Genomic DNA, 24,553 nt, shown 5'->3' on the forward strand with positions numbered 1-24,553 from the left:
CCCTCTGAAATAGAGTTCGCAGTGAGGATTTGTTTGGTGTTTTGTTTGTTTGTTTGTTTGTTCATTGGTTGGTTGGTTGGTTGTTTTTGGTTGAGTCCAAAGTGTTCTCTAATTCTTGATGTGAAAATAATTTGTAAATGTCAGTGACCCACAACAGCCCTGGGACAGTATTTTGACGGAAAGCAGAAAATAATTAAAACAGTTTCTGCACTATGTTCTCTGGCTGATTGACTGATGACCTGTAATAATTTACAGAATGTATTGTTTCGATAAATGCTTCTTGAACCTGGACGCAACTAACAAGCATGCAGGTCAGTGTGTGGGGAAGTGCCAGGAAGTAGGATGGACCCAGTTAGTGGGTGCCTCTTTCAGAGCACAGCTGTGTTAGAAAAGCATGGAATAGACTTGAGTCCTGAACAGCTGGATCCAAATCCGCACATTCTTCCGGGTGCTGCCTTTCAAAGCAGTCCCTTTGGGACACCCACTCCCACGATGCAGCTGTAGAATATACTTGGAATTGCAGAATGGGGACTCACCTTGCCAATAAACCTCACCAAAAAAGGTTAATAAGTCTCACCAAAAAAAAAAAAAAAAAAAAAATGGTCTTATTACCTTGCTTACGGTCAAAAGATTTTTTTTTTAAGAAAACAAAGAATGGCGTTACCTACTGTGATTATTTCTACACCAAATCTGAGTGACTTAGAACTGTTTTCAAAATGAAGCCCACCCTCAAAGAACAAGGATTTGTCACTTATGAGGAAAATCAAAATCATGCTCCCCCAGCCCTAAGCTGTCCGGGTATGTTTTAGACAGGACTGGGTTGCTGGAGTAAAATGTGAGCCCACTCCTAACGGGACGTCAGTTGCTCCTTTGAGAGCAATGTTTTTTAAGCATGATCCCCATGACCTCAGCTGACACCTGGATGGTATGTGGTCCACAGTGTGAACAGCTTGTTTGTCTGGTGTGGGGTATCTGCAACCTGATCAAGTGAAGGGCCAAGAGGCCTTCAAATCTGGGAAAGGTACATGGGGACACCACCTTGCCTCAGCAGAGTCACCCTTAGCTGTTATCCCAGGGTCATTTAGACCCATTGTCCCAAGGTCAGATAAAGTCAGTCACTTCAGAGGGTTCCATCTGCTGATCAAGACTTACCCCTGAAGGGCCCAGGTCACAGATGTCTCATTCTGGCCTCTCAGGGAGGTTCTTTCAAGTCACTGGAGAGAGAGGCATGCAGGCGACCCTGGGGAGGGGCCAGAAGGTAGCTGAGCCTGGGTTGCTGCTTGACCCCTCCAGGAGCAGAGACTCAGACACTCAGGCACCCTGGGACTGTGCCTTTCAGAAAGACAGCAGGGGGCGCATCAGAAATCATCTGACTACTCTGCTTTTTGGCCCATAGTTAGTTCCCATTTGAGATCTGAATCAGAATAGCTATGTATTTACCTAAGAGAACTCTTTTGTAAAACAAACAAACACACGAACAACAACAACATAAACAGAAAATATACACCAACTTTATTAATGTAATAGTATTTTTTGTTTGTTTGTGTTGAGACGGAGTCTTGCTCTGTTGCCCAGGCTGGAGTGCAGTGGCGTGATCTTGGCTCAGTGCAACCTCTGCCTCCCGGGTTCAAGCGATTCTCGTGCCTCAGCCACCCGACTAGCTGGGTCTACAGATGCACAAGACCACACCTGGTTAATTTCTGTATTTTTAGTAGAGACGGGGTTTCACCATGTTGGCCAGGCTGGTCTCGAACTCCTGACCTCAAGATCCACTTGATCAAGATCCTCTTGATCTATCTGCCTCAGCCTCCCCAAATGGTGGGATTTCAGGCCTAAGCCACCGTGCAGAGCCCCCAATTTTTTTTAAAGGAAAATAATATGAAACCAGCACCACCAGGTAAGTGTTACAAGACTAAATGTCCACATTTCTTGTTTTGATAGCTTCCACACACCAAAGCTTCCTCAAGGACAACTGCCACCAGAGTTGCCGCAAAAACACGTTTTTCACTGGGTGTAGCGTCACTGTCAACTCCTCAGGCAGAAGACTGAAATATTATTTCTTTTTAGAAGATCTTAGTTTAGGGAGAACATATCAATATGGAGAACAGAGCTTTGCTTTTTGAATTCAAGAAAAACCATGAACGAATCTATCAGTTTTTCTCCGATACAGTGTACCTGAGTGCTCTGTGAAGAATCCTTTTCCATTTCTCTCATGTGTCTGGGTGAAGGGAGAGGAGGTGTGGCAAGGTGCTGGTATATTAGCAGGCACTCCTGGTGATGCCCTGGGCTCCGCTCCCTTTCTACTGGTGGTAGAAGGATTATTTTCTGGCAGCTGCAGCAGCTTAATGTGAGGAGGAAGGGGCCACCCACCAATCATCTTTTCTTTTCTTTTCTTTTTTTTTTTTTTTTTGAGACAGAGTCTCGCTTTGCCACTTGGGCTGGAGTGCAGTGGCACAATCTCGACTCATTGAAGCCTCTGCCTCCCAGGTTCAAACGATTCTCGTGCCTCAGCCCCCTGAGTAGCTGAGATTACAGGCATGTGTCATCACACCCAGCTAATTTTTGTACTTTTAGTAGAGATGGGGTTTTGCCATGTTGGCCAGGCTGGTCTGGAACTCCTGATCTCAGGTGATTCACCCGCCTCAGCCTCCCGAACTGCTGGGATTACAGGCATGAGCCACCATGCCCCACCCAATTACCTCCTCTTGAAGCCGAATTTTTTGCATTCATGGAAGAGGTCTGTCTTAGAGCTCCCCAAATCGACAATCTTTGGGGAGCCATTTCTATTTTTGACACAGTCTTCTGATGGCCACCACCAGCCTGCTTGCAGCAAAAGATCAAATCAGGATGATGTTTTGCTGTCGCTCCCGACGTAACCGGCCACTGGGCTACCCATTAAGATAACTCTGAACCCAATGCATGAACACATCTTTTCCCATTTAGAAATCATTCCTTTTCCTTTCACAAATTCACCTCACTTAGAAATAGTTCCTTTGTTCTCGTCATCTCCAAATCACTCCAGTTTCAGGAACTGACATTTCAGTTGCTTAGCCTTGCCTTCTGATATGGTTCAGACATGCAGGCATTTGGGATTTTAAACTTATTTCAAAACTGAAGAGAGACCTGGTCCCTGGGGACGAGCAGGACAGGGACACGTCAAGTCACTGCTGGTCCTGCTTCATGAGGGGACACCAATAGGAAGCTTCATAGCAACCCATGTTTCATACCATCTGGTGCACATATCAATATGTTTTCCAGAAGATAATAAAGGGGGAAGAATAAACATCTTCAATCCCTCTCAGAGAAAGGCTATTCATCTTAAGAGTCCACACTCACCAGGCTCAGGATCTCCAATCCCACCTCTGCTCTACACAGGTGAATACCATCTTCTCATTGCACGGATGAGGACACTGAGACTCAGGTCAAATAGCCACACAGCGGAGGAAGGTCTGTGCTGTATTGGGGCTGAGCTCCAGCTGACCCGAAGCTGCCCTATGTGCCACTTTGACATGTTCGCTTCCAGTGAATCATGTATTGGAAAAACAGGTTGACTTGTTTACAGTCAGAGACACAGTCTGACTTACTGTGCTCATTTTTGTTTTTATGCCCCTTGTTGCTGTGTATCTTAAAAAAGGAATAACTCTTCTAATGCATGCCTTAAACAGCACAGAATTGTGAACCAAACCTGACACAAAGATAGCAATTTTTTAAATATTTAAAAGCAAAAAAGTATAAAGAACAACAAATAAAAACAATTTTACCCATTTCACTACTTCATATACTCCCTGATATATATGTACATAATTATAATCACAATGTAGATATAATTTTGTTGTTTGCCTTTCAAAAACGTCGTGTTGTGGCTATCTCCCCCATTTCTAGCATTTACATAATTACTAATTGCTGGATGTCATACTATGCATTTCACCTATTGACACATACATGCTTTCCAACTTTTCCGTTGTATGATCTGCTATAATGAACAGTTTCACACATACCGTATTTTTCTTCAGTTATCTTGGGATTAGTTCCCAAGGGGCCATATTAGTGAAATAGTATGGAATATTTTTACACATATCACTAAGTTATTACTCTCCCAAACTGATAGAACCAATTTGCAGGGCCACCAGTGCCAGTTTTACCGCAACCTTGCCAGCCCAAGTGGGCAAATCTTCCAAACAACACTGATTTGCCTGATGATTAATTATTCAAAATGTTATGTATTTCCTTGCGATTATTGTGGCAAACAATAAAACATCAGAAGAAATAGAAAACTGAATTCAGATGGGATTCTAGTTACAGAATTTTAGTGCTCGTAAAGACCTAAGGAGGGGGAGGCTGGGCGTGGTGGCTCACATCTGTAATCCCAGCACTTTGGGACGCCGAGGCGGGCAGATCGAGGTCGGGAGTTCGAGACCAGCCTGACCAACATGGAGAAATCCCGTCTCTACTAAAAATACAAAGTTAGCTGGGCATGGTGGCCCATGCCTATAATCCCAGCTACTCGGGAGGCTGAGGCAGGAGAATTGCTTGAACCTGGTAGGTAGAGGTTGCAGTGAGCCAAGATCGAGCCATTGCACTCCAGCTTGAGCAACAAGAATGAAGCTCTGTATCAAAAAAAAATAAAAATAATCAAATAAAAAAGTTAAAAAATAAGTTTAAAAAAAAGACCTAAGGAGGGGGAAAATGAAGGAACCACTTCAAGCTCAGCCTTTACTCAAACACATGAAAAATCAGAGGCTCATTTGTCTGAAGTCCCAAATCAGGTCATTAAGGAAACGGGATGGACAAATCGATGGGGAGGCGGCTCAACCTCTTTTCCTTCTCAGGCAGAAGCCCCTGAGAAAGCCCGCCACTGCCACCCACTGCCCCTGAAAGGACATCTGAACACAGTGATTCTGGTGATGCCATGGCTCCAACCAGCAAGGAGCATTCCAAAAAGAGCTGCAGAGAGTCTGAGCATTCCAACGAAAGCCGTATCCCCAACACCATCCACTTAGCTCTCACTTTCCTCCTTCTTCCTTTCCCTGCCTGCTTTCTGTTTTTAATTAGGACCTTGGAACTTACTAGTACAGATCCAACTCATTTAAAGACTGACTTTCAAGTTGTTTAAGTCTTTTAAGGAAAATGACTCTTGGTTTCCATCCTCTATCTGTCATTACACTCTCATGCATCTCAGGGAAATTAGCAACCTGATTCTTGCCCCGACTGTCATTTAAAATAAAAAGCTTTCTTATTTGCCATCTAAGAAAAAGTATAGTAAACCGACAGCAGGCGGATAGGGGTAATGAAACATAATTAGCCGTATTCAGCAAGTTCCTGGGATCATATTTACCTGCATCGTCAGGTAACTGGGGGATGATGTGTATTTGCTGTTGTGATGCAGGTGTGTGTGTGGAGTCTGTGTGTGCTGGAGAGAGCAGTGTGTCCCCCTAAGGGCCTCAGGGTCCCAGAGCTGCTCACACTGCTGCCTCACTGGATACACAGAATCAGTAGGTGACATCCACTCAACACAAAGCCTCCAAACACCTCTGCCCCGCCCCCTGCCACGCCCTGGGAAGGTGTCTGGGTCTCCTCACAGGGGCTGTTTGAAAGTAGCCTACTTCTGATGATTAAGGTCCTCTGGCACTTTGCAGGTATTATGTAGTGAACCCTCTCACAACAGCTATGAGAGACTGCTGCACTCCCCAGATGAGCAAACCTAGTCTCCGAGAGCTCGGTAAACCACCCCTAGTCTGTGGGAGAGCTGGGGTCTGAAGCCAGGCCATCAGGCTGCCTCTTCCCAGGGACCCGGGAATGGAGGGCATTGCGGCTTAGCCTCTCAGCCTGCTCAGAATGTCCCTCCAAAGAGCGAGAGGATGCACAGCCTCACTCAGGAGGGAACCCTGCCGACAACATTGAATCTGAACCCAAGCCAATCTTAGACTGAACCTTCAAAGTACAATTAAATGCCATGAGGAAATGGAACATTCAACAAGGTATTAGGTAGCATCTCTTTTATTTTTATTTATTTATTTATTTATTTTGAGATGGAGTCTGGCTCTGTCGCCCAGGCTGGAGTGCAGTGGTGCGATCTCGGCTCACTGCAACCTCTGCCTCACAGGTTCAATCGATTCTTCTGCCTCAGCCTCTGGAGTAGCTGGGACTGCAGGAGCAAGCCACCAAGCCTGGCTAATTTTTAGTATTTTTAGTAGAGATGGGGTTTCACCGTGTTAGCCAGGATGGTCTCAATCTCCTGACTTCGTGATCCGCCCACTTTCAGCCTCTCAAAATGCTGGGATTACAGGCGTGAGCCACCACACCTGGCCGCATCTCTTTTAAAAAGCCAGTGTTATCTGGGAAAGTGCAAGGGGTGGGGAGTGCGGGGACTGTTTTAGATTAAAAGAAATGAAAGAGATGATGTGCGTCTTCTTAGATGATATTACAGTACCACAGACACTGCAGTTAGATGAGAGTCCAGTATTGTCTGTTTTCTCAGGTGTGATGACTGTGTTGTGTCATGCAGAAAAATGTCCTTATTTCTAGGAATTGCATGCTGAGATCTCAGGGAGTAAAGGGCCATGATGTCTGCGACTTAATTTGAAATGATTTGACAAGGACAGGTGTACACACAGAGATAAAGCAAATATGGCAGATGTCACCAATTGCTGAATCTATGTGGTGAGTACACAGGTATTTGTTGTATTGTCTTTTCACCTTTCCTATATGTTTAAAATCTTTCATAATGTCATTTGGGGGAAGAAAAGCTTATCTGGCTATACTTATTTGGGAATGTGCTGCCTAAAAGGGGACTAACAAATAAAACTTTAACTTAGAACATAACATTTTAGAGACTGAAGGAACTAGAGACCTTCTAGAGCTCAACTCTCATTTTAAAGATGTGGAAAGTGAACATATTGATTTTATCTTATTTTCTTTTTCTCATTACTTTTTAAATGTTTTTGATTTAACTTTATTTTAAGTTCAGGGGTCCACGTGTAGGTTTGGTACACGGGTAAACTTGTGTCATGGGAGTTTGTTATACACACTAGTTTGTCACCCAGGTATTAAGCCTAGTACCCAATAGTTGTTTTTCCTGATCCTCTCCCTCAACCCACCTTCACCCTCCCATAGACCCCAGTGTGTGTTGTTCCCCTTTGTGTCCATAAGTTCTCATCATTTAGCTCCCACTTATAAGTGAGAACATGTGGTATTTGGTCTCTGTTCCTGTGTTAGTTTGCTAAGGATAATGGCCTCCAGCTCCAAACTGAATAGCTAAAAACTATTTAGGCCAGGCGAGGTGGCTGACACCTGTAATCCCAGCACTTTTGAAGGCTGAGGCAGGTGGATCACCTGAGGTCAGGAGTTCGAGACCAGCCTGGTCAACATGGCAAAACACATCTGTAATAAAAATTCAAAACAATTAGCCAGGCATGGTGGCAGATACCTGTAATCCCAGCTACTTGAGAGGTTGAGCCAGGAGAATCACTTGAACCCAGGAGGTGGAGGTTGCAGTGAGCTGAGATCACACCACTGCACTCCAGCCTGGCAACCAAGCGATACTCCATTGCAAAAAAAAAAAAAAAAATTTAAAACAAGTGTTACAAACTAACAGTTTATTTATCCCAGGCACAGAAAGACAAATACTGCATGATCTCACCCATAGGTTAAGAAACAGAGAACTCATGGAAACGTTGAACTCATAGAAACAGAGCAGAATGGAGGTTACCAGGGGCTGGAGTGTGGGGGGTTGGGGTGATGTTGGTCCGAGAGTACAAAAGTTCAGTTAGACAGGAGAAAGTTTATCTTTTAGTGATTTTCATAATTTTGACAAAGTTGAAACAATTGAAACAAATTATCTAAATATTTTAGTAATTATTTTTTAATTGAGCGATTTTAATGAGTCAAAAATATTTATAAGGCAATCATGCATAATACATATAAATAATTTGAGTGTTCGACCCATATTACAAATGAAAGTAAAGAACAGGCAGATTCTGAGACTTGGGACAGGCAGCATCTGGCACCTGTGGAGACCTGGTTCCACACGTCTGTAGTGGCAGAAAGGCAATATATATTAAAACCTAGGAAAACAGGCCGGGCATGGTGGCTCACACCTGTAATCCCAGCACTTTAGGAGGCCAAGGTGGGCAGATCACCTGAGGTCAGGAGTTCCAGACCAGACTGGCCAACATGGCAAAACCCCGCCTCTACTAAAAATACAAAAGTTAGCCGGGTGTGGTGGCACATGCCTGTAATCCCAGCTACTCGGTAGGCTGAGGCAGGAGAATCGCTTGAATCCAGCAGGCAGAAGTTGCAGTGAGCTGAGATCACGCCATTGCACTCCAGCCTGGGCGACAGAGGGAGACTACACACACACACATACACACACAAACACACACACACACACACAAAACTTGGAAAACGGGTGAGAGAAGATGGTATCTGATGGTTTTATCAAGTACTTCTACTCTATTTATACGAACTACTCCAAGCTGTGGTAAACAGCTCTGGGAAACCAGGTCCAGTGCAAGTGGGCCAAAGCCCGTATTGGCAGTTATAAACCAGGCATCTCCAGATGACAGCTTTGTGACCTCGGCAATGTTCTCCTAGCTAGACCAGTGCAGTATGTATCAGAAACCAGCAGGGAGTGTGCCCACCTGGAGGACCAGGGTAAAGGTGGGAGGCCAGGACCAGGGATCTGGTAGCTGGCGATAACTCAAAGTACCCATGTTCATGGTTTTCACCCTCCTCCTGAGCCCCCACGTATTCCAACCCCAACCCTCTCCCCTATCCTTCAGGTCTATGACTGCCAGTCACCAGTGAGACCCAGCACTCAACAGCCCTGGTTTCCTAACAGATGGACGCACAAGAACAAGAGAAAATGACTTGGGCATTAGAACTCTCAGTTTCCCACAATTCCTGTCACCAGGATATTTTAAAGTTCTCAGATGTTGCCCCCATTGTTTGTCTGAGAAACTGGCCATGGGCACCTCCTGGAATTGGGAGCAAGAGTGACTCTGGGGGCTTGTTGTGCTCCTTGGAAGAGGTTCTCACTCCTTTAGCATGTTGCTGCCTGGCCCTGGATAGCAAAAACCAACCCTTTGAGAGTACTTAAGTAAATACATCATCGGATCTGGGAGCTGATCAAAACCTTATTTCATTGCACTCACATGTATGTGTTTCTTAATGCACTTGATCTTGGATAAAATACATCCTAGTGCATTAGATTTTAAGCCATGGATACACATCATAAGTAGAATATCCAGTTATATTAATTTCATTCATGTTAATTGATATAAATATTCATTTATGGTGAACTATAGATTTATTTAACTGATAGAGTAGTGATAGATACATAAAAATTCCTGGAAAGATATGAATTCATATAAGCTGTGTAGGAAAACCTATATTCTTTCAAGCCATCACAGATACCTTATAAAATTATGTACTTCAGGTACAAAATACTACAGTGTCCCCAGCAAATCTGTAGCAATTGGCTTTTGACACTGAAATGTTGGATTCAGTCCTGTTGGGTAATGTTGCTTGTTCGGGCTCTAGAGTTGCCCTTTAGCAATCACTAGAAAGATTAAATCAGGTGGACTATGTGGATCCTGGAAACTGTCTGGGGTGTTACACTTAGAGGAATGCACAGAGCTTCCATGGCTGACTTTGACCTCGGGAGGTGGCCAGGGACCTGGCAGTCTCTCATACAAGGTTCCACTCAGAGAGCTGAACACTGACCCCACTGAACGCTGTGTTGAAGAGCTAGGGTCCCCCCTCCCCGCCCCCAGCTCCCTGCTATGAGCTTTCCCAGTTACTACATGAATCAAATTACGGGCACCTCTGCTGGGTTTCCTGTGAAATAACAGATCTTACTGTAACCAAATATTACCATCTCGGAAAATCCTTATGCAACTAGCGAGGACTCTTCATTCTCAGGCAACAGAGAAAGGCCTCTTTGTTTTGGGACTGAACACCTGGAACATGTTATCCGGGGCGGCCTCCCCAGGCCCACAGTGGAGAGGGGGCTCATAGGACCCAGTCACGCCCCTGCCTGTGGAGGACCGGCTCGCCCAAAGCTGCTTCTCACTGGCTCTGTTTAGCCTGGTTTCAGCAGACCCTGGCTCTTGCTGTCAGCCATAGGCAAATGGCAGAGGGCGCCCCGCATCGATAGAGAAGGACTACATTGGCAAGGACCACAAAACTCCCAGGCAACCTTTGACAAGATGAGAAGAGGAAGGGCTAAGGATGCAGAGAGATGGGAGGCCTAAAATCTACCCTCCCCGCCCCCAGACATTGGTGCCCTCCTGAAGCCATCACAGATAAGAATGCTGGCTGTGTGTGCAGGAGAGCAGGCGTTGTGGCATGGGCTCAATCAGGGGACATGTCTGTGGATGGTTGCCCTTGGAAACCAATGAAACCCTGTGATCCCACCTTTCCTTCAGATCACTGACTTTCCAGAAGAAAACCTAATGCTGCTCTTTCATCCTTACGCCATGGCTAATACAGCAGTCACAGAAAGGGACGGCTCTAAGAACCCAGCGCAGGCCAGGCTAGAGGCAGGAGTCAAGGCCGGCTGCCATAGGGCTCAGGATATCCATCCGACCATGACCTTAGCACTCATTGATGAAAGGAGAGCAGGACCACTCCCAGGTGTAGAGAGGCGGGGGCATTTATGACAAATGGAGATGCAACACCAGTGTAACTTTTTGAAGATAACACACATTTTTACTCACGACTCTTAGTCTTAATGAAATACAAGGTCCTTGCTGGAAGGGAGCAGCTATTACTCATCTCTGTGTCCCTCGTTTTTGGACACCTGAATGTAATGTGTAGTCTTCAACCCTTCAACCCTCTCCACCAACACTCATGGGTGTGGCCATGCCCTGGGGCCTAGGAGAGGCAGATTCTAAGCTGGACATGAGGTGAGGTCAAAGATAGCACTTTCCCAGGAGCTCCAGGGAGATGCTAGGGCTATAGCACCTAGGCTCAGTTGAAAAGGGATGGTCCAATGACAGTTATTTCTCTACAGAATAGGCAATTTTCAACATCCAATAAAACGCCTTTTTCTTTTTTTTTTTTGAGACAGAGTCTTGCTCTGTCACCCAGGCTGGAGTGCAGTGGCACGATCTCGGCTCACTGCAACCTCCACCTCCCGGGTTCAAGTGATTCTTCTGCCTCAGTCTCCTGAGTAACTGAGATTACAGGTATCTGCCACCACGCCTGGCTAATTGTTTTATATTTTTAGTAGAGACAGGGTTTCACCATGTTGACCAGGATGGTCTCCAACTCCTGACCTCAGGTGATCCACCCACCTCGGCCTCCCAAAGCGCTGAGATTACAGATGTGAGCCGCCACACCTGGCCAAAATGCCCTTTTTTGACTCTGGTATCTAAGACAGTTATAAAAATATAGCCTCCCCCCAACCCACCAAATAACAACAAAATACAGTTGTATCTGTGTGATAATTCTTGTATCATTCCTTCTACCACTTACTTGCATGTGAATATTACCTGTAAATCTCAGCAACTAATCAGCCATGTAGCTCGTGTAGCATCTTAGATGATTATTTGGAAAAATAAAGCCAAGTACACACTTTTGACTCAAAGGAGGAAGCACATTCCTGTTGAGCTATTGCTATTTTAATAATTGGAAATAAATTTTAATAAAGCCATTCATTTTGCTAAATACACAGTTGTGCTTTGAGAGTGATGGAAAACCATTTAACGCCATGCTTGAGGCGCTGTCCTTGGCACAAACGTGATTGAAAGTCTGTGTCTGATTGACCCTTTTAAAATGCCTTCCTTTACTTCTGAACTGTTGTTAAAGAGCTCTATTTGTTTGTAGAATTTTTCCTTAAAAATGGGCAACAGAAATTATTTCCTGCTCAGTGTCCTATTTCAAGGAACCTGGTGCGTTTTTACTCATCTAAGCTGATCTCTCTAGCAGGATGCAATCCGGCTGCTTCGTCCTGCTTTAAAGCAAGTTTAATTTACTTGATTAAAAGTATGCCTATGCTCAGCATGGCTCACAAAGGCAGGGAGAGACATTAATGAAGAGTTTCCCTTTGAAATAAAATATACAGATTTTGTTTCCCAGTGTTTCCATGTCTATCTTCTTTGCTTTCTTAGTTTTCATGTGGTATCCGATATCACAGAGGCTGGCAGCAGAACAACATGGACATGCTTCTCATGGGGGCCCATTCTCTGGGCTGGAAGGCGTAACATATATTTTACAAGAACAATGAGAAATCATTTAGGGATCCACTTTTCACCATTCTCTTAGAAGAAATGCTCTCTGGGATGGAAGAGGGGGTGGAGGGCAGATGACTGCTACATAAAGCGCTTGACAGGAAAAAAGGCACCCCCTATTTCTTGGGATTTTCTCCCACTACAATCTCTTTGACAAAGTTCCTTTCCCTAGAATGTTCCCAAAAACCGTAAATATTGGTGAAGAAAAAGAACTCCTATTGACTGGAACTCATTACACAATCAGAAAGATTGAGCATTTTATATTTGTTTTTATATTTATATCTTTCAGGGGGGAAATATACTATGTACATTAATTTTACCACAATGTGCTGAAATTCCTTAAGCAAATATGTAATTAGGCATTTTAAAATATAAAATGTATTTATTTATAGCTTCCAACCACATATTTATTTTTATTTATCTGAAAGATTTAAACGACACTGTCTTGGATTCGTTCTTTCTTTGGTTTCCTTGTAAAATATATAATTAGGCAAAGTTTGAACATACCTAATAGCCCTGAGGAGACTGGGCAGTGATCTTTCTGCAGCTTTAAAAGTGTTGGTAGGAAGCTGTTCTCTTCTTTTCCCCAAGTTCAATAGCTTAGCTATTCGTTTCCTGTTTCTAATAGCCAAGGTAATTAGACCATAATGAAAACTCTTTGCTTGGAAGATGACATCTGAAAGTTGAAACTATTTGCTGCTGCTCAAACCTCAACAGGGCGGGGAGGGGGCAGGGATCGCCTCCTCAGTGGGAGAAAGTTCTACAACTAGAGTGTCACTTTCCCCTAAAATTATTTCTTCCTGGAAAGACTCCAAAGTCCAGGAGGCAAAGTGACATGTACACTGTTTTTTTATGGAATGGTCAATTCTTCATTGTTAAGGAAACATCGCTTAAAATCTCCAAAAAGCCCAGAACATACAGAAAACCTGTTTGCCCCTTATTTTACCTTTCTTTTACTTTCTAACTATCACACGTGTACAGTGAAGTGCATACATCAGAAAGGCATATCTTGATGAATTTTTCACCTATGTGCATGTCTGTGTCACCACCACCAATATCAAGAAATAGAACATTTCCTGCCCCTGAAGGCTCTCAGACCCTCAGACCCCTCCCTGTCAAGACCCCACCTGAGGGAGCCACCGTCCTAATTTCTATCCCCCAGAAGGGTTTTGCCTGTCTTTGGATTTTCCGTAACTGGAGCTATGAATGTTATATACACTCTGGCTGGCAGGCTTCTTTCTCTCAAGGGTACGTGGCTGAGGTCCATCTGTGTTGCTCTGTAGAGCTGGGCTCTTACATTTTCACTGCAGTGAGTGTTCCTGTGCGTGAATATTTATTTATCTGTTCTACCTTTTGTGGATATTGGGGTGCTTCCCAGTTATCACTCCCAGGAATAAAGCTACTATGAACATTCTCGTCCACACCTCTGGGTGAAAGCACTTTCTTCCTTGGGTGTATAACTAAGAGTGAACTTCCCAGACCACAGAGGATGTGCAGCTTTGGTAGATTCTGCCAAACCATTTCCCATGAGTTGTAGCATTCATCACTCCCACCAGGAGTTCATTCCCCACTTTTTGATGGGCAACAAGGGTTCGGTCTCATCATTGAAAGCAAAGTCTCAAGTGTTTGCAAAAGGGGGACATGAAGACTTAGTAGCAGGAAAGATAGGAAAAAAAAGATGAAAAGGGAAAAAGCTACCCCCAAGAAAGGAACTGGCCCAGGCTGAACAAGCTCTGGTAGACCCTGGGGCATTGCTGGGGTAACTGTTTCCCACCCTTGCTGCCCAGGACAAGGGGCAGTGGCTCTGGCGGGGAAGCTCAGTCCCTCGGGGCTTCCCACCTCATGTGCATGGACAGACAAGGCTTTCCTGGGGTCAGGCCAACTCCAGTACCCTCCAGCCCAGTTCTCAGCCACATACAGCATCACATGTAGGACAAGACTACTGGCTCCAGTAAGTCCTCCGAACTTTTCTTTAGGCCTCATTCCAGATATTCTCTCTTTCCAATACTTTTTCTAATTATTGACCAAAAAGTAAATAGAAAGGCTATGTCAGGAAATCTGCTGCCTCGTGGCCAGCAAACCTCCCCAGTCCACAGTGGCCCCACTGCACTCTGTGTGCCTGTCCTCTGGGACGGCACTGCCCCGGCCCTCCCCACTTACACGCAGCCCCCCGAGGGTCCCAGAAGGGAGCCTTCATTCACGGAGCTCTCACTAGGCCAGAATTCCAGGAAAGGTGAGAACCCAAAACACCTCCCCTACCCACTCCAGCCATTCTAGAAACACAGGAGATGGAGGTTAACAGAAGACCACCGGCCTTCCTGACAGCTTTTCTAAACAACCAGGGAGGGGTCATTTTCTACATTTGATATTCTCACGGCTCCCTCTCCAAATTAAGGATGCCCCACCAACGTCTGTGTGGGCCATCAAGGGGTGTGTGTGAAAATCTTCCTACCCATCGCAGGCTAGAGCCTCTGGGTCAGGCCTGTGGCCAGGCAAGCCTTGCCCATCTCCCGCCTGGCCACCCTCACTCAATTCGCCGACTTCCTGCTGGGTTTTCTCTTAGGGCCTTTACTCTGTCCTCTCCGTCTCTGGCTCTGATCGTTTCACATTGCTCCCGGGAGTCTCACATGTACCAGGGTGGATAGTAGAGCCTTAGTCCTGAAGTTTCACTCATAACTCAAAGGGATAGGTATATTTTGTTGTAGCACAAAATCGACTCCCATCCCCCGGGAAGCTTGTGTGTTTAGTGTGTACTTAGGTAATGAGGAACCCACCTGCTCACTCACCTTCTGCACAAAGGAGCATTTCTGTCTGCTCAGGCAGAGACCCCTGACTCCAATAGGCCACACCCACCAGTGGTGAAGTGTGTTCAGCCAGGGAGGAAGTTCCTATTGGTAGGAAGATTTTCAAATGCACCTCTTGACAGCCCACACAGATATCAGTGGGTATCCTCAGTTTGCAGAGGGAGCCACAGAATATGAAGGTTTAAAGACGCCAAAGGCTCACGTGCTTCCCTTCCTTCTCTCTCTTTGTCTCTGTTTACCATGAGACTGTTTTGAAAGGTGCTCACTCTCCTCCTCTTACCCTCCTGGGGCTTCTCCTCCTGTCTCAGTTGGAGAGGGACAGGGACGGATACAGAGGCCCTGGATACAAATGAAGAGCCTGGGCTGAACCAGGACCAGATGGGCCTGCAGCCCTGCATATTGGTCCCAGTATCCGGATAGTCACCTGGGGAACTTGTGTAGCTGTGGTGGTTTTAAGATATGACCCCAGATCCTTTGATGCTCGTTTCTTCAAGAGGTGGAGCTTAATTTCCCTCTGCTTAAAATGTAGGCTGGATTTAGTGCCTTGTTTCTCATGCATAAAATAAAGCAGAGGTGATGTGTGTGAGGTCATAAACAGCACTGCAGTTTCCTGCTTGTTCTCCTTCTCTCTCTCTCTCATATCATTAGCTCTGGGACAAACCAGCTTCTATGTCATGAGTACACTCAGGCAGCTCACTGGAGAGATCCGCATGGTAAAGCAATGAGGCCTCCTGCCAGTAGCCATGTGAGTGGCATCTTGGAGCCAGACCCTCCAGCCTCAGTCAAGCCTTCAGATGCCTGCAGCCCTGGCTGACATTTTAACCATAACTTCATGAGAGATTCTGAGCCAGAACCATCCAGATAAGCTGCTCCCAGATTGCCAGGTAAGAAAAATAAATGGTTATGATTTTAAACCACTTGGTTTTGGAGTAATTTGTTACACAGCAACAGATAACTAAAACAGGAGGTTATTAGTACTACTCACCAAATATTTCTGGTTCTAGCTTCCAGAATCACAGTAGGATAACCTCTCTCCCCGGCTTGGAAGTTACGTATATCCACACAACTTTGAAATTGAGCAAGACTGGGGTGTGTCATCCCCATGAGGGCACTTCAGGAGCCAGTGTGCCCTCACAACCTCTTTCTCTCCCTCTATCAAACCAATTGCCAGTGTTGTAAATAATGAGGCCAGGGGTTGGGGTGATGTGGAGCAGAGCTGTTAGCCGACCCACCATGGATATGTAGCAGCAGAAGAAACAAGCCGTGTGGTCTTTAAGCACCCACATTTTGGGTGTTACTGTGGCACAACCTGAACTATACTGACTGATGCAGGTGAGGATACACAGGGATCCTCTGTCCCTCCACCCGCAGTTCTTCATGCTCTTTAGGCCCAAGAAAGCCAGCATCTCCATCAAGGTCAGCAGGATCACACCCTTGATGTGGGCTCCCCATCCCCTACCCAGGCACTCCACCATGTCCACACCTGGATAAAAAGTGTGGAGCCTGGTTCAGGAGTGGGCTGGGAGCTTGGCCAGGTCATCACAACCTCTCCGTTTAGAACCCAGTGGATGGGAAAGGCTTGCATGGCAGTAAGAGGAGTTTAAGGTGTTAAGTAACGGCCCATGTGATCCAGTTCTGAAGGCCACAAAGTCAACAGTGATTGATCCTTTGCTTTCTTTTCCAGAACCATAGAGAATTTGGGGAAATTACTGTCTGGCCACCCAGAAAACAAAGACCAGTTAGGATTTGTTTTATTTTCTCTTCTTCCCAGATCAATCCACAATTCTCCACGGACCCACTGTGGTTTTGTGCTTCCTCTGTGCCTGTTCTGCTCCTCTCCACGCACCCCCTCTTCCCCAGCCCCTCCCAGTCCCCTCAACGGTCTTTCTGGCCAGCCCCACAGCCCCCTCTCCGCCCCACAGTCCTCAGGCTCCAGCCTCCTCGTTAGGAAGTGTTAGAAAGTTGCTGGAGTGAGAAATGAGCCTGTGAAAGCTCGTTGTCCTAATTAAACTTCCACAAGGAGAGTGACAAGAGGCGACGGGGAGGAAACGTTGCCACCACCAAGGTCTCAGCCTGGGCCCAGGTCGAGGAAGGCCTTTGTCCTGCAGAACAAAAGCCACTGTTTGCACGTGTTAAACTTCATCAAACTTCAACAGACCCAGGTGCAAAACCCCACATCCCAAATGCCATCCGGGCTTATGCCACCTTCCCGAGCACGGACCATCCCTAGCCGTCAACCCTAATCAGGGCCATGCCCCACATCAAAGCTGCACTCCCTCCACAGACAGCTTCTGCTCTAAGATGCATTGTTCTTATGACTTCCTACACTCGGCCTTGTCTGATGAATTAGGGCACGGAGCCCCCCATGGCACAGCTGGGCCCTGCTGGCATTGTTAATGAGGTAGGAAGGGCGCATTTGTCCGAGCCTGGGACTAACATAATCACATAAAGCTGTTGCTTTGGAATAGATGGAGCTGCCCCAGAGTCAATTTTCTTGGAAGCAATGCAAAGCAGAGCTTCCTGGGAGAAGACACAATGCCTCCTATTGTCTCTGTCACTTCCCCTCCAGCCTCCCAGCGTTTCTGCGTCTCCTCGGGAGCCACTGCCCTGTGCAAAAGCTGTTTGCTGATGCCCAGCCGCGGTTTCCAAAACCCCCATGAGAAGTCGTTTCTGTCCACAGTCATTGTTTCCAGAACAGCCAAGCCGACTGGGGAGGAGAGGCCAGGCCCAGCAAGAGCAGGAAGAGACCCAGCTTGCAACACAGGCCCCCGGCGGCTGGAGTCGGCTCGTGGATTGCTGGAGGGCAGCTGGTGCCAGCCCTGCTAGACGTGTCCAGGATCGGGTCAGAGGCCAGGGTGGCTCACATCCACGGGCTCCAGGAGGAGGCTCTCGAGGGCCCAGGTTCCTGGAGGAGGACAGAGTGTGGATTATCCAGTGAGTCCTCAGAGTGCTCCCGGGAGATTCTATTCCCTCAGGCAGCCATTTGGGTCTCTGCTTCCCTAACCACTTCCTCCTTCACCCGACCATCACCTAGTCTCAAGGGCGTAGGCAGCTTCTGGAGGTGGCTGAGACTGGAAGGATGTTGTCACACCTACCAGATATCCCTACATGTATCTCTACCACCCCCACTACATATTCTGAAGAACCAAGGTGAGCTGGGGGAATCCCCAGGCCAGCAGGACAAGGCCTGGGCAGGAGTGGAGTCAGGAAGTGAGAAGTGGGGATCCTGGGGGTTGGGGGCTGTGGGGCTGGGCTGAGCACTGGGCAGGAGGCGGGAGGTGGCAATGGAAGTGACATCTCCCCATCTTCCCCAGCTCCATATGAGGGGTTCTGCTGCATTCACTGAGTCACCAAAGGACACTGGAAGGCCATCAAGATCTTTGGGTGACCAAGACATGGCTCCCTTCTTACTGTCTGTGGGGAGACAGGCATTCGAACACCCAAGTCTAACCCAAGCAGAGTTGACTGAGGGCTAAAGGTTCCACAGAGGCTGGGTGCAGTGGCTCATGCCTGTAATTTCAGCACTTTGTGAGGCCAAGGCAGGTGGATCACTTGAGGTCAGGAGTTTGAGACCAGCCTGGCCAACATGGTGAAACCCCGTCTCTACTACAAATACAAAAATCAGCCAGGCATGGTGGTGTGCACCTGTAGTCCCAGCTACTCAAGAGGCTGAGGCAGGAGAATCGCTGGAACCCAGGAGGCAGAGATTGCAGTGAGCTGAGATCACACTATTGCACTGATCAACATAATCTGTAGCCTGGGCAACAGAGCAATACTCCTTCTCAAAAACAAGCAAATAAAGAAAGGTTCCAAGGATGGTCTGGAGGACAAACAAAGGAGAAGATTTGGTGCAGGAGTTAGGACAAAGACTCCCAGGAGAGCAGCCCTCACGTGGGGCCACAGTGAAAGAGTGGTCCCCTTTTGTGGAAGGGAAATGGAGGATGTGTGTGGTGAAGGCTTTGCTGAAGCATCTCTTATAAAAGGGGCAAAAGCACTTGCTCTCCTCCCAGCTCTGGCTTAGCCTCTCTCTCTTCAAGTCCCTGGCATCCCTGGAAAACCATGATTTTTCCATTCTGCACCTGGCCCAGGCACCTCCTCCCACCCCCACACACTGCAGTCCGGTGTGTGTGGTGGGCACACATAGAATACTCGCTGGTCTTGAAAATGAAGCCATCCTTTGGGGCCCCTACAAACCAAAGAGACCCACTGAGCCAAGAGATCGCTCTTGGACACCAGCAAGGGTGAGATCACTTGATAGGTATTTTGTCGTGTGTTTCTTTTTAACCATATAAAAAACAAAAGGGTGGATGTGCAACCCAACCCAAGAATACCTTGGCTCAGGATCAACTAGATGAAACTTTTAAAAATGATTTAATGTTATGTTAGACTGTTGCATATTAAAGCGATGTAATGCCTTCTAAGAAACGAGAGTCAGATCCTGACTGGGCAAATTTAAGGAGTTATAACTCACTTTTCAAGAGAGCAACATTTTGTCCAATATGTACAGACCTCTAATGACAGTGTGCAAAGACTCTTTCGTTCCCAGATTATGAGGCTGCCACTTTCTCCTCCCCTTCCTGAGCCACACTTTTCTAAACAGCAACTGTGGGGGCAGGGGGAATGGGAAGTTCATGAGAGAAGGAAATATTTGGGACCATGTCGGCCAGTGGAATGGGGCTTGTGGTCACCGTGTTACAAAGTCAAATCACTTCCCAGTAAACACCAGTTTCCGATGGCTCTCTGGCCAGGGTTGGCCGGGGACAGGCAGGGAGTATATGTGTCGGGTACGTTGCGTCACAAGCTGTGCAGCTGTGTAGGCCTCTCTGTCCAGAGGCATTAATGGAAAACGATTGGGCACCCAGCCCACAGCAGATGCGCTGGGGAATCCAGCCAGGGGAAGCCGGGATGCAGCGGGAGAGGGGACACGCAGGGCCTGGCTGAGAAGCCTTGCAAGGTAACCACAGGCGGAAACCTGAAAAAATGAAGACGTTCCCACCAGTTCCAGAAAACAGGGCTAACTTAAAATGCAGCCCCTTTCCTTGAAGTGGGCTTGGCAAGCCCCAGGTGTTGAAAGGCAAAAGAAAAAAAGAAAGAAAGAGAAAGAAAAAGAGAAAGGAAACAACATGTATCTAGCCTGCATTTCTAATTGAGTTCCCTTCAGACCCCTCACATGCTGAATTGTTGTGTGAGATCAGAACAAAAGGAATTTCGAGGAGTCATTGCTGTAGACCCCAGAGCTAAGGAGATTGTAATTTCAAAATACTGTTTCATGCACTTACTAGACTAAATCAGCAAACAGATAGCAGCATGCTGGGTCCTCCTGGAAGTTGCCAGAAGTCTCACGGCTGTAGCCTCCCTAGCTGGTGCTTCAGGGAGTCCCCTGGACCCCTCAACCCAGAAGAGGAAGGCAAGGATCCATCTCTCCTTGTTTCAAGAGTTCCCCTTTTCCCCGCTTTATGTCTCAGAGCCCCAGCTCCACCATGTCCCTCATCTGTCAAGTCTGCTCTCAGGGAAAAGTGGAAACTCACTCAGTCCCAAAGGTGAATGGTAACCTCAGCTTCTTCTCATGGTGGGAGGGGAGACTCATGTTTTCCCAGATCCTAAGCTAAAGTAAGTTCCTGCTAAACAGATGAGGGAATTACATTGAGAGGGAAGAGGTTCACCCTGGACTCCTGTGAATTCCTTGAAGGATTCATGAGATTTCTCACCTTTGGGTTTTCTGTGGGGGTTGAGTCTCTGCATCTTAATGCTCTTTATCTAATTGGTTCAAACTTTCTTTCTGTTGAAAAATGTCACTTCTGCGCTTTGGAGTGGTCCCTGGGGTGGAGGATGCCAGTTGTCAAGCAAAACCTTTTCCCCTTTCTTCCTGACTGACAGACCTTTATATTATTGGGGCAGCAATAGGTCCAGCTAAAGCACTACATTTCCCAAGTTTCCAGACATCTGTAGCCAAGTGGGTGTAAGCAGAAGACTTTGAGGGTAGAGGATGCCTCAGAGAAAGTTATTTGAAAGGGGGATAATTAAACCAGGAGGCGAACTTTCTTCTTTGCCCTTCCCCCATGGAATGTGGCTATGATGGCTGGAGCTCCAGCATCCATCTTGGGACCAATGTGAGGATGGACATTGCAAGCTAAGAGGGCTGAGCAGAAAGAAAGAAGACATCAGACTCTGATGAGTGACTGTGGAGCTGCCTTGTCAGTCCTAGACTGCCCAAGGCTGTATTTCTCTTAGGTGAAAATAAACCTGTATCCTCTTTAAGTGTTGTTGTTTCTAGTCTTCGTCACTTGCAGCTGAACTAAACCAAAGTAAGCTCTCCCCTTTCTGCACTTCTCCATACCACTACTCACACTTACGGCTTCTCATTCCATGTCTGTCTTCTCCCCACCATGTACCAGCTATGAGATCAGTGGTTGGTCTGTAGTGCCGTCTGCAGGAGCCTCAGTGCCTGGCGTGGCATCTGGCACATAAGAACAGGCCTGTAAATGTCTGCTGAATGAGATGCCCCTGCAACATGGCTCTGCCAATGGGCTGGCACGCCTGAAGCCCCCTTCCATGGAGTTAACAAGATTTAAGGATATCGGGGGCTGGGTGCAGTAGCTCATGCCTGTAATCCAAGCCCTTTGGGAGGCCAAGGTGGGCGGATCACTTGAGGTCAGGAGTTCGAGACCAGCCTGGCCAACATGGTGAAACTTCATCTCTACAAAAATACAAAAATTAGCCAGGCGTGGTGGCATGTGCCTGTAATCCCAGCTACTCAGGAGGCTGAGGCAGGAGAATCTCTTGAGCCCAGGAGGCAGAGGTTGCAGTGAACCAAGATTGGGCCACTGTACTCCAGCCTGGGTGACAGAGTTAGACTCCATCTCAATAAAAAATAAAAAATAAAAAAAGATTTAAGGATATCAGGAGCCAGGGCCCATGAGAAGTCAGCGTTTAGACTAATTAGGGCACCACAGAGGGAAAACCACCTGTTTGCATTTATTTATAAGAAAACCAGCTATTTTTGAGCACCCTCCATGTGCCAGGAGCTGCGTTGAGACTTAACGGAAAATCTTTCGGACCTCACTGTGGGGGTGGAGCAGGCAGCTGGCATTCCTCACTTTAGGGTATGCCCATGTCTTGTGATCTATCCCTGCATAGCAAACTGCCCCCAAGCTCAGGGCTTAAAACAACAGGCATTTTTTGAATTTCTCATGATTCTAAGGGTTCATTGGGGCTCAATTAGAGGGTCCCTCTGCTGGTCTGGTTTAGGGTCTCGCCCAGCTGCAGTCAGGTGGTGGCAGTGACTGGACCTCCAATGCAGGGAGTGACTGCATTCACTTCCCTGGAGCTTTGGCAGGAGTGCCTGGGAGGCTGGGCTCAGTTAGGACATTGGGACACCTGGGCCTGTCTCTCCTTGGGGTGCTAGGGCCTCTCCCTCTGCACATGGATTTTCCATGTGGTCTCTCCTGAAGGCTACCTGGACTTCCTACATGGAGGCTCAGGCCCCCACAAGTAGAGAGGCAGAAGCTGCCGAGCCTCCCAAGGATCAGGCCTGTAACTGGCCCGCCATGACTCAGCACTCTAGTTCAGGCAGCGGCAGGGCCAACCCAGAGTTAGCATAGCCGGGGACCGCACAGAGACATGAACACCAGGAGGCTCCATTCGTGGAGCCCATCACCAGGGACTAGCTGCAGCCCCATGAGTAGGTGTGACTGAATTTTATAGGGGAGGAGGCCAAGAGAGAGGCAAAAGAGCTTGAAGGCCCCATACCATTGAGGGTGAGGATGGAACCCAAAGCAACCCACCTCCCTTGCCTGTCTTCTCTCTTCCTCCATACTCAGCCTCTTGAGCAAAGGAATGCTCCTGAAGGTGCATTTGAGGCCAGAACTCTGCCCAAAGAACACACTGTCAAGGGCTGCATGCGTAGGGCTGAGGACAGTCTCTAATTCATGTGTTTCATAAGTCGTTTATAGCAGGAGAGGGCCCTGGGAAAATGTCACAAAGATGAAAGGTGACTTAACAGATGGGCTGACACACGGAGGATCAGGGACATCCACACTCTGTAACCACAACCGTGGGCTTCTCTCTGTTCACTCCATCTCATTCTTTGAAAGTCTGTGCATTATTATCTCAGATTAAAACAAGCTCACACCTGTACCTTACCTTCTCCAACCAGAGATTTCTCACCTGAATCTCTGCAGGTGCAACAGGAACCCAGGGTCTCAAGAGCCAAGGTGCTCAGGATAGGGGAGCATGACTCCAGGGCTCGGAAGGAGCCCCTCAAGTAAGGTCCCCTGAAAGTCTGAGAGTTCCCTTTGTCCACAACTCATCCATTTTGCCCAAATATGTTTTTGGACACGCAGTTCCCAGAGAAGAGCAGGCCCAGCCCCCTGGCCTCAGAGCTCAGCCTTCAGGGTAGGGCAGGAGAAAGAATGTAATCAGAGTTATGGCTTAATGAAGTGAACCGTAATAACCATAAACAGACAGTTTGGGATTTGATTTGTTATTTTGTACAAGGCAGTACCTTTCAATAGCAACTGGTGTTAGGGCCAAGCTTAAACATTTTCATCTCACCAACAAAAAAACAGTGATCCCATTGTTACACTACACTTTCCCACCTTAAAATGGGATTGGTTTTGTGGATTGGGAAAGTTACCAAAAATAAGTTTCTTCAATCACAAAGGTTAGCAGAAAGGAAGTTGCTAGATCATTGCTAGATTGCTAGGAAGTTGCTAGATGAGAGGGGCCTCTAGATAAGTAGTATCTGTTACAGACAATGTGTGCCAGGCCACCTACCTCAAACATTTTTCCTATTTAATCCATGTAATAGATAAAAAGTCCTACACCATTTAAGGATAAAAAGTAAGTTTGCTTATGAGTCCCTATATACAAGGTAAAATGGAGATAGTTCTATGGACTAGCTTATGGCTGCAAACTACATTTTAAGAAAAGCATAACCAGGCTGGGTGCGGTGGCACAGGCCTGTAATCCCAGCCCTTTGGGAGGCCAAGGTGGGCAGATCACCTGAGGTCAGGAGTTCGAGACCAGTCTGACCAAGACGGAGAAACCCCGTCTCTACTAAAAATACAAAAATTAGCTGGGTGTGGTGGCACATGCCTGTAGTTCCAGTTACTTGGGAGGCTGAGACAGGAGAATCACTTGAACCCAGGAGGCAGAGATTACAGTGAGCCAAGATTGTGTCACTGCACTCCAGCCTGGGCAACAGAGCAAGACTCTGTCTCAAAAAACAAAGAAAAAGAAAAAAAGAAAAAAGAAAAAGAAAAAAGAAAAGAAAAGCATAACCAAAAATGTCTTCCCTCTTGAGACCAACACTCCAAATACAACATGCCCACGTGGTTGTGCCACACAGCCTGACAGTGCAGCTTCCTGAGCACCAACGTAAGATGGAGGGAGACAGGTGGGGGTGTGAATGCTCTCCCACCCACCTCGGGAGGAATTCTACTACCTCAAAAAGATTGGTGGCCTTTATTTTGTGTCCCAACATAGAGGCAGGATACTACCTGGCAACAGCAAAGT

The 24,553-nt window shown here is 46.9% G+C and overlaps 1 protein-coding gene across 1 annotated transcript; it reads left to right on the forward strand.

The window, feature by feature from the left end:
- Nucleotides 1-4,909: 4,909 nt before the first annotated feature.
- Nucleotides 4,910-23,354, forward strand: LOC112628336. Its single transcript, XM_025391105.1, has 7 exons — nt 4,910-4,976; nt 14,021-14,161; nt 14,400-14,466; nt 15,346-15,445; nt 16,409-16,476; nt 17,718-18,187; nt 23,218-23,354. The coding sequence occupies exons 1-7, from the start codon at nt 4,910-4,912 to the stop codon at nt 23,271-23,273; spliced, it is 969 nt and encodes a 322-aa protein (XP_025246890.1). The 3' UTR covers nt 23,274-23,354.
- The last annotated feature ends 1,199 nt before the right edge of the window (nt 23,355-24,553 follow it).

Source organism: Theropithecus gelada, chromosome 7b (assembly GCF_003255815.1).
Source record: "Theropithecus gelada isolate Dixy chromosome 7b, Tgel_1.0, whole genome shotgun sequence".
In the NCBI taxonomy this organism is placed as follows: Eukaryota; Metazoa; Chordata; class Mammalia; order Primates; family Cercopithecidae; genus Theropithecus; species Theropithecus gelada.

Coding starts and splice junctions, on each gene's coding strand:
- LOC112628336 (XM_025391105.1), top strand. CDS start 4,910: ATGGCTCCAACCAGCAAGGAGCATTCCAAAAAGAGCTGCAGAGAGTCT. Junction 14,162..14,399: donor AGCCACATACAGCATCACAT/GTAGGACAAGAC, acceptor ACTTACACGCAG/CCCCCCGAGGGTCCCAGAAG. Junction 14,467..15,345: donor AGGCCAGAATTCCAGGAAAG/GTGAGAACCCAA, acceptor CTCCTGTCTCAG/TTGGAGAGGGACAGGGACGG.